The sequence below is a fragment of the Thamnophis sirtalis genome, unplaced genomic scaffold (genome assembly GCF_051295495.1).
Source record: "Thamnophis sirtalis isolate CommonGarterSnake01/CBP01778 unplaced genomic scaffold, rThaSir2_p1.2 scaffold_4, whole genome shotgun sequence".
Lineage (NCBI taxonomy): Eukaryota > Metazoa > Chordata > Lepidosauria > Squamata > Natricidae > Thamnophis > Thamnophis sirtalis.
In genome coordinates, this window is record NW_028261384.1 from 122,370,105 (window position 1) to 122,382,593 (window position 12,489).

General features: G+C 47.0%; 1 protein-coding gene across 3 annotated transcripts; it reads left to right on the plus strand.

Moving 5' to 3' along the window:
- The first annotated feature begins 1,884 nt into the window (after positions 1-1,884).
- On the plus strand, positions 1,885-12,127 carry PHKG2 (phosphorylase kinase catalytic subunit gamma 2). Of its 3 annotated transcripts, XM_087714072.1 has the most exons (13): positions 1,885-2,104; positions 2,395-2,460; positions 3,314-3,354; positions 4,561-4,615; positions 4,731-4,860; positions 4,994-5,169; positions 6,973-7,027; positions 7,233-7,298; positions 7,392-7,555; positions 7,770-7,860; positions 8,414-8,567; positions 9,609-9,731; positions 10,886-12,127. In XM_087714072.1, the coding sequence occupies exons 3-13, from the start codon at positions 3,316-3,318 to the stop codon at positions 11,186-11,188; spliced, it is 1,356 nt and encodes a 451-aa protein (XP_087570198.1). In that variant the 5' UTR covers positions 1,885-2,104; positions 2,395-2,460; positions 3,314-3,315; the 3' UTR covers positions 11,189-12,127. The 3 variants fall into 3 exon arrangements, with proteins under 3 accessions (XP_087570198.1, XP_087570199.1, XP_013926696.2); XM_087714073.1 differs by lacking the exon at positions 4,561-4,615; XM_014071221.2 differs by lacking the exons at positions 3,314-3,354; positions 4,561-4,615 and having other exon boundaries at positions 1,886-2,104.
- Positions 12,128-12,489: the final 362 nt, after the last annotated feature.

Consider the following 12,489-nt stretch of genomic DNA (forward strand, 5'->3'; position numbering starts at 1 on the left):
CAATTCCTATAATTCCCATGCAGGCTGCTCCCACACATTTCATAAAATGGAAGGAAATTGGCCTGATTAATAGGAAGCCCAGATTTAGATGGCTGCAGATCTGAGGTGACCTCGAGCTGCCCATCTGGGCAGAGGGTCCGGCTAGGGCAGATTGTGTGCAGTGATGGGATTTAGCTGGTTCCCACCAGTTCACCCAAACCGTTAATTAATTAATTGTGCGGTTTGGAGAACTGGCGGAAAATAAAGTGCAAGAGAGAGGTTTTTTTTTCCTTCTCTCTTCAGTTAAAAGTTCCAAGAACCACTTAATAGTTGAAGCTAGAATGCAGCCTGCACACACCTTGAATAAAGTCAATAAACAATAGAAACTGACAGGGTTAGGTCAGGGAAATACCCAGGAAACCCATCAATCACCCATCTAGAGATGGGAAGTACAAGATTACAAACATTTTCATTCTAAATGGTATTAAGTTAACACTTCTGTGGTCAGCTGATACTCCCTGGAGTTTCCCAAGACCTTTTATAGCCGCTGCAATGTTGGCTACTGCTTGTTTCTTCCTGGGGGGTGGGTGGGGGGAAGATACAGGAGGGGACAATGATGCAGATTGATCAAACAGGCTGCAAGTTTAATGCATGTGTGGTCCAGTAAGCTGTATTGCTTCTACTGCAAAGCACCCAATTTAGAATATAGATAACATAATAATAGAGTTGGAAGGGTTAATGGCTTTTGGCAACATGCCCAGTTTTCAATTAGCGTGAGCAGCTACTCTGTTTCTCTCAGCTGGTGCCTTTGCTTTTGACTTTTTGGGGGTTCTGTCTTTTTTTTTAAAGGGGAATGGCTGTTTTAAGTTTTCTACATTGGTTTAAGGGCATTGTCCTTTGGGGTGTACTTCCTAAAGCTTCTAGTGATGGAGCACCCACAACTTCTGAAGGCAAAGCTATTCCATTGATCGATTTGGTCTCACCCTTAGGAAATTTCTCCTTAGTCCTAAGTTGCTTCTCTCTTTGGTTAGTTTCCATCGTTGGTTCGTGTCTTTTGGTGCTTTGCAAAAAATAGATTTGACTCCCTCGTTTTTGTAGAAGCCCCTCACATTTCCCGACAGAACAATTAGTGGAATTACTTGCCTCCAGAAGTTGTGAATGCTCCAACACTGGAGGTTTTTAAGAAGATGTTGGATAGCCATCATTTGTCTGAAGTGGTGTAGAGCTTCCTGCCTAAGCAGGGTTTTGGACTAGAAGACCTCCAAGGTCCTCCCAACCCTGTTATTCTATTGTACTCGCACTATTGGAACAGTGCTATTTTATTGTGAGTTGGAGTAAGGAACATTTTCCTAAGGGTGAGACCAATCAAGCCCACCTAGTCACACTCACCCAGCTGGTCATTAGAGCAAAAAAACGGTTATTATTTGAATCCCATCACTGATTGCGCGTAATAACACTGCCCTGTGTGATTACGTGACCAAGCCTAGAAGAAAGGCGTGGAAGAATCCCCCCCCCCTCCGGCCTCTCGATCTTTCCTTTGGCGACCGTGAAACCTAGAATAACCCTTTCACCTGGCACTCGCCCCTTCCCTTTCCCGATTGGCTAAGCTTCACCCAAAGTTTGTTTACCGGGCCGCGCCGCCTCTCCCCCCCCTTATCCAAATCCCAGCAGTCGATTGGTTCATCCTCCTGACACCTTAACAACCTTTCCATTCTCATTGGATGAACTTCCTCTCGTCGGTAGGGTGGGGTAGGAAACAGCGCTTCTCCTTTTTAATCCCCGCCCTTCCATTTCTTTTTTCTTTTTCTTCTTCATTTGATTGGCTTCTGCCGTTAGACAAGCCCGCCTCCCTTCGCTCTCTGTTTCGTCTGGCCATTGGGCGCCGCTCTCGCCAGTCCGGTTGGTCGCTCTGGTCACACCCCGCCGCATTGAAGGGAACGCGAACCAATCCCATCGAAGGGGCGGGGCCCGGGAAGTCGCCGGCTGTGGTCGTGGGGGGGTGTCATTCACTCAATTAAAGCGAGGGCGCCGCCAGGTGAGCCTCTGGGGGCGTCTCTTCCTGCGGGAGCACGTTGCATAACGGGAGACCAAAGGCCCCCCCTGCAAAAAGAGAGGCCGAGAGAAGGTAAGCGGACCGGGCTTATGGGCCGGGAGAGGCGGGTAATGGTGGGGTGGGCGTCGTGGGACTCGGAACCGCTCAACCCCGGAATTTCTCCCCCCCCCTCTCTCGCTGCTAGGCCACGGACCTAAAATGCAAAGCGTGTAGTTCCTGAGAACGCGCAGAGTGCATTTCTCCTCGTGGCCTAGCAAATGTTGGCGGTGGTGGTGGTGGGGGGGAGAGGGATGGAAGATGAAGCTTTCGCCGCAGAGCCCGTTCTTGTAATCTCATGGGCGTTTTCTGTGTTTTGTCCTTAGGACGCTGCGTTTGAAGGCTTCGCGCCTGGCTCCTTAATTTCTGAGTAATTGCAACAACCTTGGAAGGTAGGCCGGTATTCTAAGTATGTTCAGGAAACAAGGGCCAAGTGCAGGGATAAGTATGCAGGTATCCCTTCTCCCCCCCCCCCCGTCTCCCTCTCCTTCCTTTCCTCCTCGCTCCCTCCTTTCCCTTCTCCCTTACCCACACCCCTCCCTCCCCCTCCTTCCATTCCCCTTCCCACTCCTCCATTTCCTCCTCCCTCCCTCTCCCCCTCCTTCTATTCCCCTTCCCCCCTCTCCCACGCCACCATTTCCCCCTCCCTCCTTCCGTCCTCCCTTACACCCCACTCTCCCCCTCCCTCCATCTCTCTCCCCGCTCTCTTTCTGTGATAAGGCATAGAAATGGATGGTATACTCTAGGCCAGCGGTTCCCAATGTGGGCCCCACAGGGGAGGGGGAATTTAATTTTCAATGCTGGCAATTTTAACCTTGTTTAAACCAAACTAATGGCCTTTTAAGCCTCCTCTGCATGAGTAGAGTTCACTTTTTGAGGAAAGTAAGAATTATAGGGGGAGGGGCATCAGGATTTTAAAAATGCTTAGATGGGCATGGCCAAAAAAAGGTTGAGAACCACTACTCTAGATAAAATCATGTAGATTTTCATGTACTGAATCCAGATTCGTAAAACAGGTTTCTTGCTATCTATTTTTTAAAAACCAAACACATCAATAGTGCTTAAAGATAGAAGATGCCCTTCTTAATATCCTTTAATATTAAATTGTGGAGAATTTCAGCCTGTAGATTCAGCAACACAACCAACGAATGCCTTCCCTTTTTTCCTGGTATCATTTGGAAATTTTGGATTACCACTCATGTAATTTCTTAGCAAATGTGACAAACAGATATTTGTATTCGACAGTTATGAGTTCCAGAGGGCGTGAAGTTGAGAAAGCTATCGTAGTAAGTAGAACGCTCTCTGAGCCAATTTGATTTACCATGCTATTAGAAATAACTTATAAAGGAGAATATTTGTAACTCAGGGTTGAAATGAGGGATCCTTGGTGGTCTCTGAACTTGCTTGTTTTCTTGCAGATGTTTCATTACCCAAATTACATAACATTATCAGTGCTACTGTAGTATTATCTAGTTTGGGTAATGAAATGTCTGCAACAAAACAACTAAGGTCAGAGAGCACCAAAGATCTCTCATTGGACAATATTGTCAGGTTTATGCATCTTTTCTTGGGGAAAACCCCCATTTCATTTAAGTTTAATGACATTTATACTCCTAAGGAAACATTGCAAGATTTACATCTTTATTGAGGGGAGATCTAGATTCCAATTCTAAAATTGTGATGAAGCTAAAATGATATGACTTTTTAGAGGTTTAGACATAATTTTAGTGGGATGGAAAAGCAGACATTAGGAAGAAGGTATGACTCTGGGCAAAATGTGGAATTGTAGTGGCTCAGTGCCTAAGACGCTGAGTTTGTCGATAAGAAAGGTCAGCAGTTTGACTGTTCGAATCCCTAGTGCTGCATATCGGAGTGAGCTCCCATTACTTGTCCCAGCTTCTGCCAACCTAGCAGTTTGAAAGCATGTAAAATGCAAGTAGAAAAATAGGAACCACCTTTGGTGGGAAGGTAACAGCGTTCCGTGCGCCTTCAACGTTTAGTCATGCTGGCCACATGACCACGGAGACATCTTCGGACAGTGCTGCCTCTTTGGCTTTGAAATGGAGATGAGCACTGCCACCTAGAGTCGAGAACGACTAGCACATATGTGCAAGAGGAACCTTTACCTTTTAGAGGCTGATACATATTTGGAATATTTTAATGGGATATTCCAAGGAGATATCTTTGCTTGGTCATGCCTCTAATCCCATTATTTCTTATACTATATATGGCGTGTGTGTCAAATCTTTGTGGCATTTTTGCCCTGATTTGCTACACCCATTGTAGCACAAAGGTGCAAAATGTTAATTGATAGATTGTTTATTTGTTAATAGATCCAAATGAGGAATCACAGCTCTGTTTGACTGTAGGGGAGAGCTCCTTGGGGTAGTTCCCTATGTCTTAAAATCCATCCTGCCACTGAATAATTTTTTTTTAGAAAGGGGGTTAGTCTCTTCAGTCCAATTAAGTCCTTTTCCTTTGTCTCTTCCAAGAAGTCCACCAAGAAAGCCATGTGTGCATTGGAATGTCTCGGCCTGAGGACATCACGTAGGTTGATTTTCCCACTTAGGTCTCTTCTTAGACTTGTGCATGGAGATGAGGGAGCATCCGCGTCCAGAAAGTACTTTTGACAGGTTTCCCTTTGCCTCTTTGTGCATTTCAGAATCTGAATCGGCACCTGTGGTTGCCTCCAGCACAATGACACGAGACGTGGGCCTGGATGACGAGCTTCCAGACTGGGCTGGAGCCAAGGAATTCTACCAAAAATATGACCCCAAGGACGTTATTGGCAGGTGAGGCTAGAAGGGATGCAACGGAAGGACTTGGAGGGGTGGAAGTATCTCAGTTTATTTTCCCACACTGGGACACATTAGTTTTTCTGGAAAATTGATTTTTCTGCACATCGTCTGCTCATCCCACTCACAGAGGGGTTAGCAGCGTGGTCCGGCGATGTATTCACAAGCAGACAGGACAGGAGTTTGCAGTGAAGATCATTGAGGTAACCCCGGAGCGCATGACTCCCCAGCAGCTGGAAGAAGTGCGCTTGTCAACCAGCAAAGAGATTGCCATCCTGCACCAGGTGTCCGGTCACCCATTCATCAGTAAGTGTGGCTGTACCACCTGCATCCTCTCAGTACCCTCCTCTGTCCTGCAGATTTATTTTATTTATTTGCTTTCACCGTTCAAAGTTACAAAGGGCCCTGAAACAAGTGACTTATGACCATTTTTCGCATTTTATGACTGCTTTGCCTCCCCACGGTCGCATGATCAAAATCCAGATGTTTGACAACTGACTCATATTTGTGAAGGTTGCAGTGTCCTGGGGTCACGCGATCACCTTTTGCAATCTTCTGACAAGCAAAGTCAGTGGGAGAGCCAGGTTCACTTAACAACTGGGTTAGTAACTTAACAATGGGGCAAAATTCACATAAGAAATGTCTCACTTAGAAACATACATTTTGGACTCAATAGTGGTTGTAAGTTAAGGACTGCTTGTACTACTTACTACTCCTATTTCCCTCCCTGACAACAATCCAGTGAAGTGGGTAGAGGTGAGGGAGAATGGCTGGCCCAAAGTCACCCAACCAGTATTCATGCCTAGGAGAGGACTAGGTAGGCAGGTGGGCTGCACATATGTTAACAACTGGTTCACTGGAAATGCACATACGCCTTCCTCACCTTCGCGCGGCTTCAAACACACAGCAAACCACCTCAGGCAGCCATGGTGAGTAGACCAGGTGAGGCACGGCAATCAGCTCGGCTTCGTGGTGGGGGAACAAAGCCAGAGCTTGAGATAAATAGGACAGGTTGGTGCGGGTGGGCGTGCCCATCCGGTGGTTGGAACCAATGTTCCCTCTAATTTTTCTTCAGTGTGTGCAGAAAAGCATAGTGTTTGAGCGGCACATTTTCATGCCTGAGCACCTGATTTTTCTTTTTTTAGCCATAATTGCTTTCAGAGCAGATGTTGGGGAGTGGGGCAAGGAGGAAAAGGGTCCTCTCCCTCAGACCCCCAGGAAGGAAGGGAGGGAAGGAAGGGGGAGGGAAAGGAAAGGAAATGGGAAAGAAGAAAAGGCAAGGAAAGGAAATAAGGAAAGGAAAAGTCAAAGGAATGGAAGATAGAAGGAGAGAAAGGGAAAGGAAAGAGTGGAATGGATTGGTACTGCTCAAAAATCAAGTCTCAAGATCCCATGGACCCCTTTGGCTCAGGCAGTCCAACTCCATGCTGCTTTCCTCTCTCCGCAAAGCGAAGGGATTGCAGAAAGACTGAGGAGCCCAGAACAGGGCTTCCGACAACGCAATGCCTGAGAAACCCTGGATGTGCAGAGAAACGCCGGCTACAACCAGCGAATCACCTTTTCCTAGGAACCGACGAAGCCCCAGAGGACCAATGGGAATTCTCCCTTCTGCAGCGTCATCGGTCTCTGGGCAGAGTCTTCCTTGATTTCACCAATTACCAGATGGAGGAGAGAGTTCAGTGCAGAGAGAGCAGGAAGGGAGGGGGGGATATTTTCAGTCATATTTTAAGACATTAAAAAATACTGTGGGACAGATTGAAACTTCTGCGCAGTGTTTTCTTGTTCCAACATTGGTCGGAACTACCAGTTCACCTGAAGCGGTCCGAAGTGGCAGCACCCCTCCTCTGGGACTAGAGCTCAGTCTACTGGCGATTGGCCCAAAATTACCCAACTGGCTTGTAAAGAGATCATGTAAGCAGTCATAAAACCAAATCAGGTCACAAGGTTACCTGCTTAATGACCGCAATGGCTTGCAACCAAAATTCTGGCCTCAATTGCGGTGATTAATTGAGGACTGCCTGTCTTTTTATTCTGCCATTAGATACAAGTGTCATTTTATAAACACTGAAGCAATTATGACCTAAGTGACCATTCTTCTTTTTTCTCCAGTCACGCTGATAGATTCCTATGAGACATCTACTTTCATGTTCCTAGTCTTTGATTTGTAAGTAACCAACATTTGAAAATGGGTGGGAAATAAAATGATACGCTGGCTGGGGAATTCTGGGAGTGAAGTCCGCAAAGCTTAAAGCTGCCAGTATAACCCTACATTAAATTATAATTATGAGAAAGAGAGCCATACACTAAATAAAACAAGTAAATGCAAGAAAGAGAGCATTCTGCTTTCAGACTCTTAATTTTCCTTGCAGAATGAGACGTGGTGAGCTTTTTGACTATCTTACGGAGAAAGTAACCATCAGTGAAAAAGAGACCAGGTAAACCGAAAGTCCACTGTTGGGCCTAGATTGCGAAAGGCTTCAAGGCCTGGTCCTTGCATCAGCCCCGGCCTCTGTGTTGCCTTCTTTCAGGTGCATCATGCGTGCCCTCCTGGAGGCCGTAAACTATCTTCATGAGAACCACATCGTCCATCGCGACCTCAAACCGGAGAACATCCTGATGAACGACGATCTTAGCATCAAACTATCTGATTTCGGCTTCTCTTGCCATTTGAAGCCGGGAGAGAAACTTCGAGGTGTGGTGTGGGGTCCCCTCCGGTGCCGTTTCTGTGGGGAGGCCTTTCCAACTGCTCCCCATGGAGCAGCTTTCTGTTAAGGCACAGGGCAGGCAGGAAAGCTCAGCTCGCAGCGTCTTTTCGTAGGCTATTCAATCCACCTTTCTTGTTCTGAAAAGGTCTCCCAATTTGCATTTCTCTGAAGTTCTCTGAATCTGTTGACTCTTCCCTGCAGAACTATGCGGTACCCCAGGCTATCTGGCACCAGAAATATTGAAATGTTCTATGGACGAGACTCACCCTGGTTATGGGAAGGAGGTGGATCTGTAAGTTATACTTAGGGAATGGGATGGGGTCAGGGAACCTTCCCCAACCTTTTGAGCATCAGACATCCTGGACTACGATTGTCCTCACCTGCCAGCCAAGGTGGAGTGAGGCATCCGAAAATAATCATCTCCTTTTGAGGTCCTTGGTGCTCCCTGAGGTTGTTGGTTTTCTTGCAGATGCCTCATTACCCAAAAAAGTGACATCATCAGTGCTACAAGGGAGTGGAGTTCGTTTATACACCGGTGACTTGCCCTGTCAGGGTTGTTGGGAGTATTTTTGATGGTTCCTTGATTAGGCTGTTGTTTACTGTTCGATTGCACTGGTGATTAATTGGGTAATGAAACATCTGCAAGTAAACAACCGAGCTCAGAGAGCACCAAAAACTCCATAGTTAAAGTTTACTTTACTTTATTGTCACTGCACTTCGTACAGCTAAACTAAATGCCATCTTCAGTGTACATTATAATTATAAAAATAAAAACACAGAGACACATCCTTCACAGTCCAATCCTGAGTCACAAATATTCTCTACTTAATGTTCCTTCCCTGCAGCTGGGCCTGTGGCGTTATCTTTTTCACCCTCCTGGCCGGCTCTCCCCCTTTCTGGCACCGCAAACAGATGTTGATGCTTCGGATGATCATGGAAGGCCGGTATCACTTTGGTTCTCCAGAGTGGGATGACCGATCCGACACAGTCAAGGATTTGGTAAGAAGGCAGCAGCGTCATTGGGCCTCGCGGGGTAATGGAGAGAAATGAAAAGGCTGCAGCTCTTCCACGTTGGAGCTTGTCAAGCTGGAGGGGGCTTTGCCATCCCAAACTCTACACCAGGGGCCCCCAACCTGTGGGCCAAGGCCCACTCCCAGACTGTGGCCTGTTGGCAACCGGGACGCATGGATGGCTAATCAGTTAACCCCACCCCTCCCACTTGTGCTAGCACTGCAGTGAGCATCACAACTGGTGCTGGCGTTGCAATGAGCATCGCACATGCGTACCTGTTTGCATCCCGCACACATTCATGGTCTCATTTGCGTGATGTTGCAACCCCATTCATGTGATCTTGTGCTGCCTTGTTCGCAGGCGCACATAAATTCTCCTGCCCCTCCGCCCACCAAACCAGAATGGTTGGAGAACTCTGCTCTACAGAGTTATCCATGATTTGCGACTGGTCACTTAATATTGTTTTGAAGTTATGATGGACCCCCAAAGGTACTTAGATCCCGGTTCTGAAGTACCAAAGCCAGCCTTCCCCCCCAACCCCAAGCTGGTCATGTGACGGCATTCAGGTACTTGGCAACCAGCTGCATTTGTGGCCATTTGCATTGTCCCAAGGTCACCTGACCACACTACGGTTTTTGGGCAAAACCCAGCACTTCCAGTTTTTGGCAAAAACGGCCATTGGTTTGCTTTACAGCCATAGTGGTTGATTTCAGGACTGCCGTCAAAATGTCATAAAAAGGGGTCCAGTTGTGCAGTGATTAACTTTATGACTGTCACGACTTATGATTGTAATGGGTTGGCTTCGTTTTGGTCGTAAGTCGAAGACTATCTGTATTTTTTGTGGATCATGTTGGCCTGCCTAGCCTGACAGACAGAAGGGTGGGATTGGGGAGAAATCAAATCAATACATGTTTAGACCATGAGGTTGTTTCTCAGTTCCTCTTTTCCATGTCAGAATCCATCAGCAATCCTCTTTCCCCAGAATGATTCTTAGGAAACTCCCTGCCCCTCCTTTCTTTCCTTTGGCAGATCTGCCGACTGCTGAAAGTAGATCCCGTGGAAAGGCTGAGCGCTGAGGAGGCGCTGCAGCACCCCTTTTTCCAGCGCTACGGAAAGGAGCAGCGGCATTTCAGTCCCTTCCATAAGTTCAGAGTAAGTGGCAGTATTCTTACTTCATTTAATGACAAATAGATAAGAATAATACATGGTATTCATTTAAGTCGTCTTTATTCCATTCTTCATTCCCAAAAGGGTATTTTGTATTGACTGCAAAACAGGTGTTTTTTTTAGCGTTCCGGAAGCAAAAATAAAATGGTTTTGGGTCGAAGTGAAAGCCAAACATGGCTTTTTTTGAGGATGTCTGCTTTTAACACTTCTGAGTGTGGGAGACATTTCAAAATGGCTCACTTCGTGAGGGTTTAAAAAAAAAAATTGGGTGGCTGGGGGGATTCTGGAAGTTGAAGTCCATGCCTCTCAAAAGGTCACGTGCACAGTCACATGAGCCAGTCCCTTCCACAAAACCGTCTCCTCTTCCCACTCCAGGCCACCAACCCGGAAAGGTTGGGGAACTGTGTTCTAGACTCCATTCCTTTTAAAATAAAATAAAAATGTCAAAAGGAACATGCTTTGGATGCAGAAAGTTCCAGATCCAGCACTCAGTGTCTCTCTCTCTCTAAAGCACCATTTCTCAGTCTCAGCAGAGTGGAAGGTATATATATGCTGGCTGGGGAATTATGGGACTTGAAGTCCACACGTCTCCAGCTTGTTGAGAATCACTGCAGGAGAGCAAAGGCCTCTACAAATACCCTGAAGCACTACAAGTAATCCTCAACCTACGGCCACAATCAAGCCCAAAACTTCTGTCGCTAAGTGAAACAGTTGTGATGTGAAATCTTGCCCTGTTTGTTGTCAAGTGAATCACTGCAGTTGTTCAGCTAGTATCCCAGTTGTTAAGTGAATCGGGCTCCCCTGTTGACTTTGCTTGCCAGAAGGTTGCAAAAGTGGATCACATAATCCGAGGATACGGCAACGGTCATGAATATGAACCAGTGGCCAAGGGTCCGAATTTTGATCACGTGACCGGGGGGGGGATGTTGCAATGGTTATAAGTGTAAAAAAAACGATCCTGCCACTTCCCCCCCCCCCCCCAGTGATGTTGTAATTTCAGAGGGGTGCTTAATGAACTTTTTAAGCTGAGGACTTCCTGTACCACTAGTAGGGGGGAGATGACTTATAAACCTCCTCGCCGCCTTCTCTCCGACTTGTGGCCTGTATTTGTGACGTCTTCCTCTTTCCCCCCATGGCAGGTCATTGTGTGGACAGTTCGGGCTTCCATCCGCATCTATTCCAGCTACCGCCGGGTGCGCCCGGTCACGAAGGAGCTGCTGCTGTGCGACCCCTATGCCCTCAAGGGGGTGCGCAAGCTGATTGACGCTTGTGCCTTCCGAATCTACGGCCACTGGGTCAAGAAGGGTGAACAACAGAACCGGGCCGCCCTCTTCGAAAATGTCCCCAAGGCCATCCAGATGGTCTTGCTAAACACGGAAGGAGAGGAGGCCCCGCCCTCGGAAGAGCCCCTCTGCCAGAAAGACACCTTCGAGCCCCTGTGAAACAGGAGTGGGTGAGGGGTGCTGAGGGGGCAGGGGGGGGTTCACAGAACTGAATCTCATCCTTGCCCCCATGGGGAGAGGACAGCCAATGGCTAAAGTCCTCCTTTGGGTTCCTTGTGCACGGAAGAGACTTTCTAGGGAACAAGAACCCGGGGAATCTTGAATTTTGGGTTGATGGGACAGGATTCCCTGATTGTACCTGGAAGGTTGTTCTGGATTTGGGTAGGGTTGATGTCACACTGATGGTGTTGGTCCAAAAGGAGGGACAGGGGAGAGCAATCTGCTTCTTCTGCAAGACCAGGAGCCCCTGACAAAACCCTTTGCGCAGTAAGGGCTGTCCGGGGGCCTCATCCATCACTGGAATCCCTTCTGCTGAGGGAACAATCTGTGTCTTTAGATTTGGACAGTATTGGAGATCAAGTATGGGATCAGATTTTGCATCTCTCCTCCTTGCTGCAATCAAGTAGTGGACGTGGCTTTTTTGCTGATCTGCTTGTTGTTGTTTGTTTCCTGTCATCCCCCACCTTACAATTGGACAACTATAATAAAAGTGAAATATGACCGCAGGTGTCTTCAGAGTTGGGCTTCCTTTTCGTTGTAAGGTTTGGAGGAGGAATTCATAATAATTTATACTGAAACAGAGGCCTTGCCAGACATGTCTTCCCCAGGTCCCAGAAATTCCCAAGCACTGTGACCAAAGTGGAGGGAATGATGCAGCTGGAATCTGGCATGTCCCAGGAAAAAAACATTTAGGCCACAATGGCAGAGTGGGTGGAACTGGGCTAGGATGAGGGAAGGTTTGCCCAAAACAACCGTACCCAGGTTCACGGGAGTCTAGTTGGCAGTGTTGTATTCCAGTCAAAGCTTCTAATTAAAGAAATATTTCTGTTTGCCCAGCCAAGTTACATTATGTTGGCCAGGAGTGCTCAGATTGAGGCACGAGGCTCCCCAGAATCTTTCCAACAGTATTTATTTATATCCTGCCTATCTTGGGCAACTCAAGGAAGCATTGATAACGCTCTCACTTCCTGTTTCTTTCACAAGAGCCACATTATATGAGGTAGCTTGGGCTAAGAGTGTGTGAGCCTCTTTTCCTGCCTGACAGATTAGAATTCAAGCTCTCCTGATTTCTAGTCCACCACTTTACAGATAATCCTCGACTTACGATCAGAGTTGAGCCCACAATTCATGTTGCTAAGTGAAAATTTTTATCCCATATTACAACTTGCCATATTTGCTAACTGAATCATTGCTGGGGTTAAATTAGTAACACAGTTGTTAAGTGAATGTGGATTCCCCAT

What these genes read in the sequence shown, in the direction of transcription:
- PHKG2 (XM_087714072.1), top strand. Translation starts at nt 3,316, where the DNA reads ATGAGTTCCAGAGGGCGTGAAGTTGAGAAAGCTATCGTA. An exon ending in GTCCGGTCACCCATTCATCA is followed by an intron (nt 5,170 to 6,972) that starts GTAAGTGTGGCT and finishes TTTTTTCTCCAG; the next exon opens with TCACGCTGATAGATTCCTAT. An exon ending in ATCAGTGAAAAAGAGACCAG is followed by an intron (nt 7,299 to 7,391) that starts GTAAACCGAAAG and finishes GCCTTCTTTCAG; the next exon opens with GTGCATCATGCGTGCCCTCC.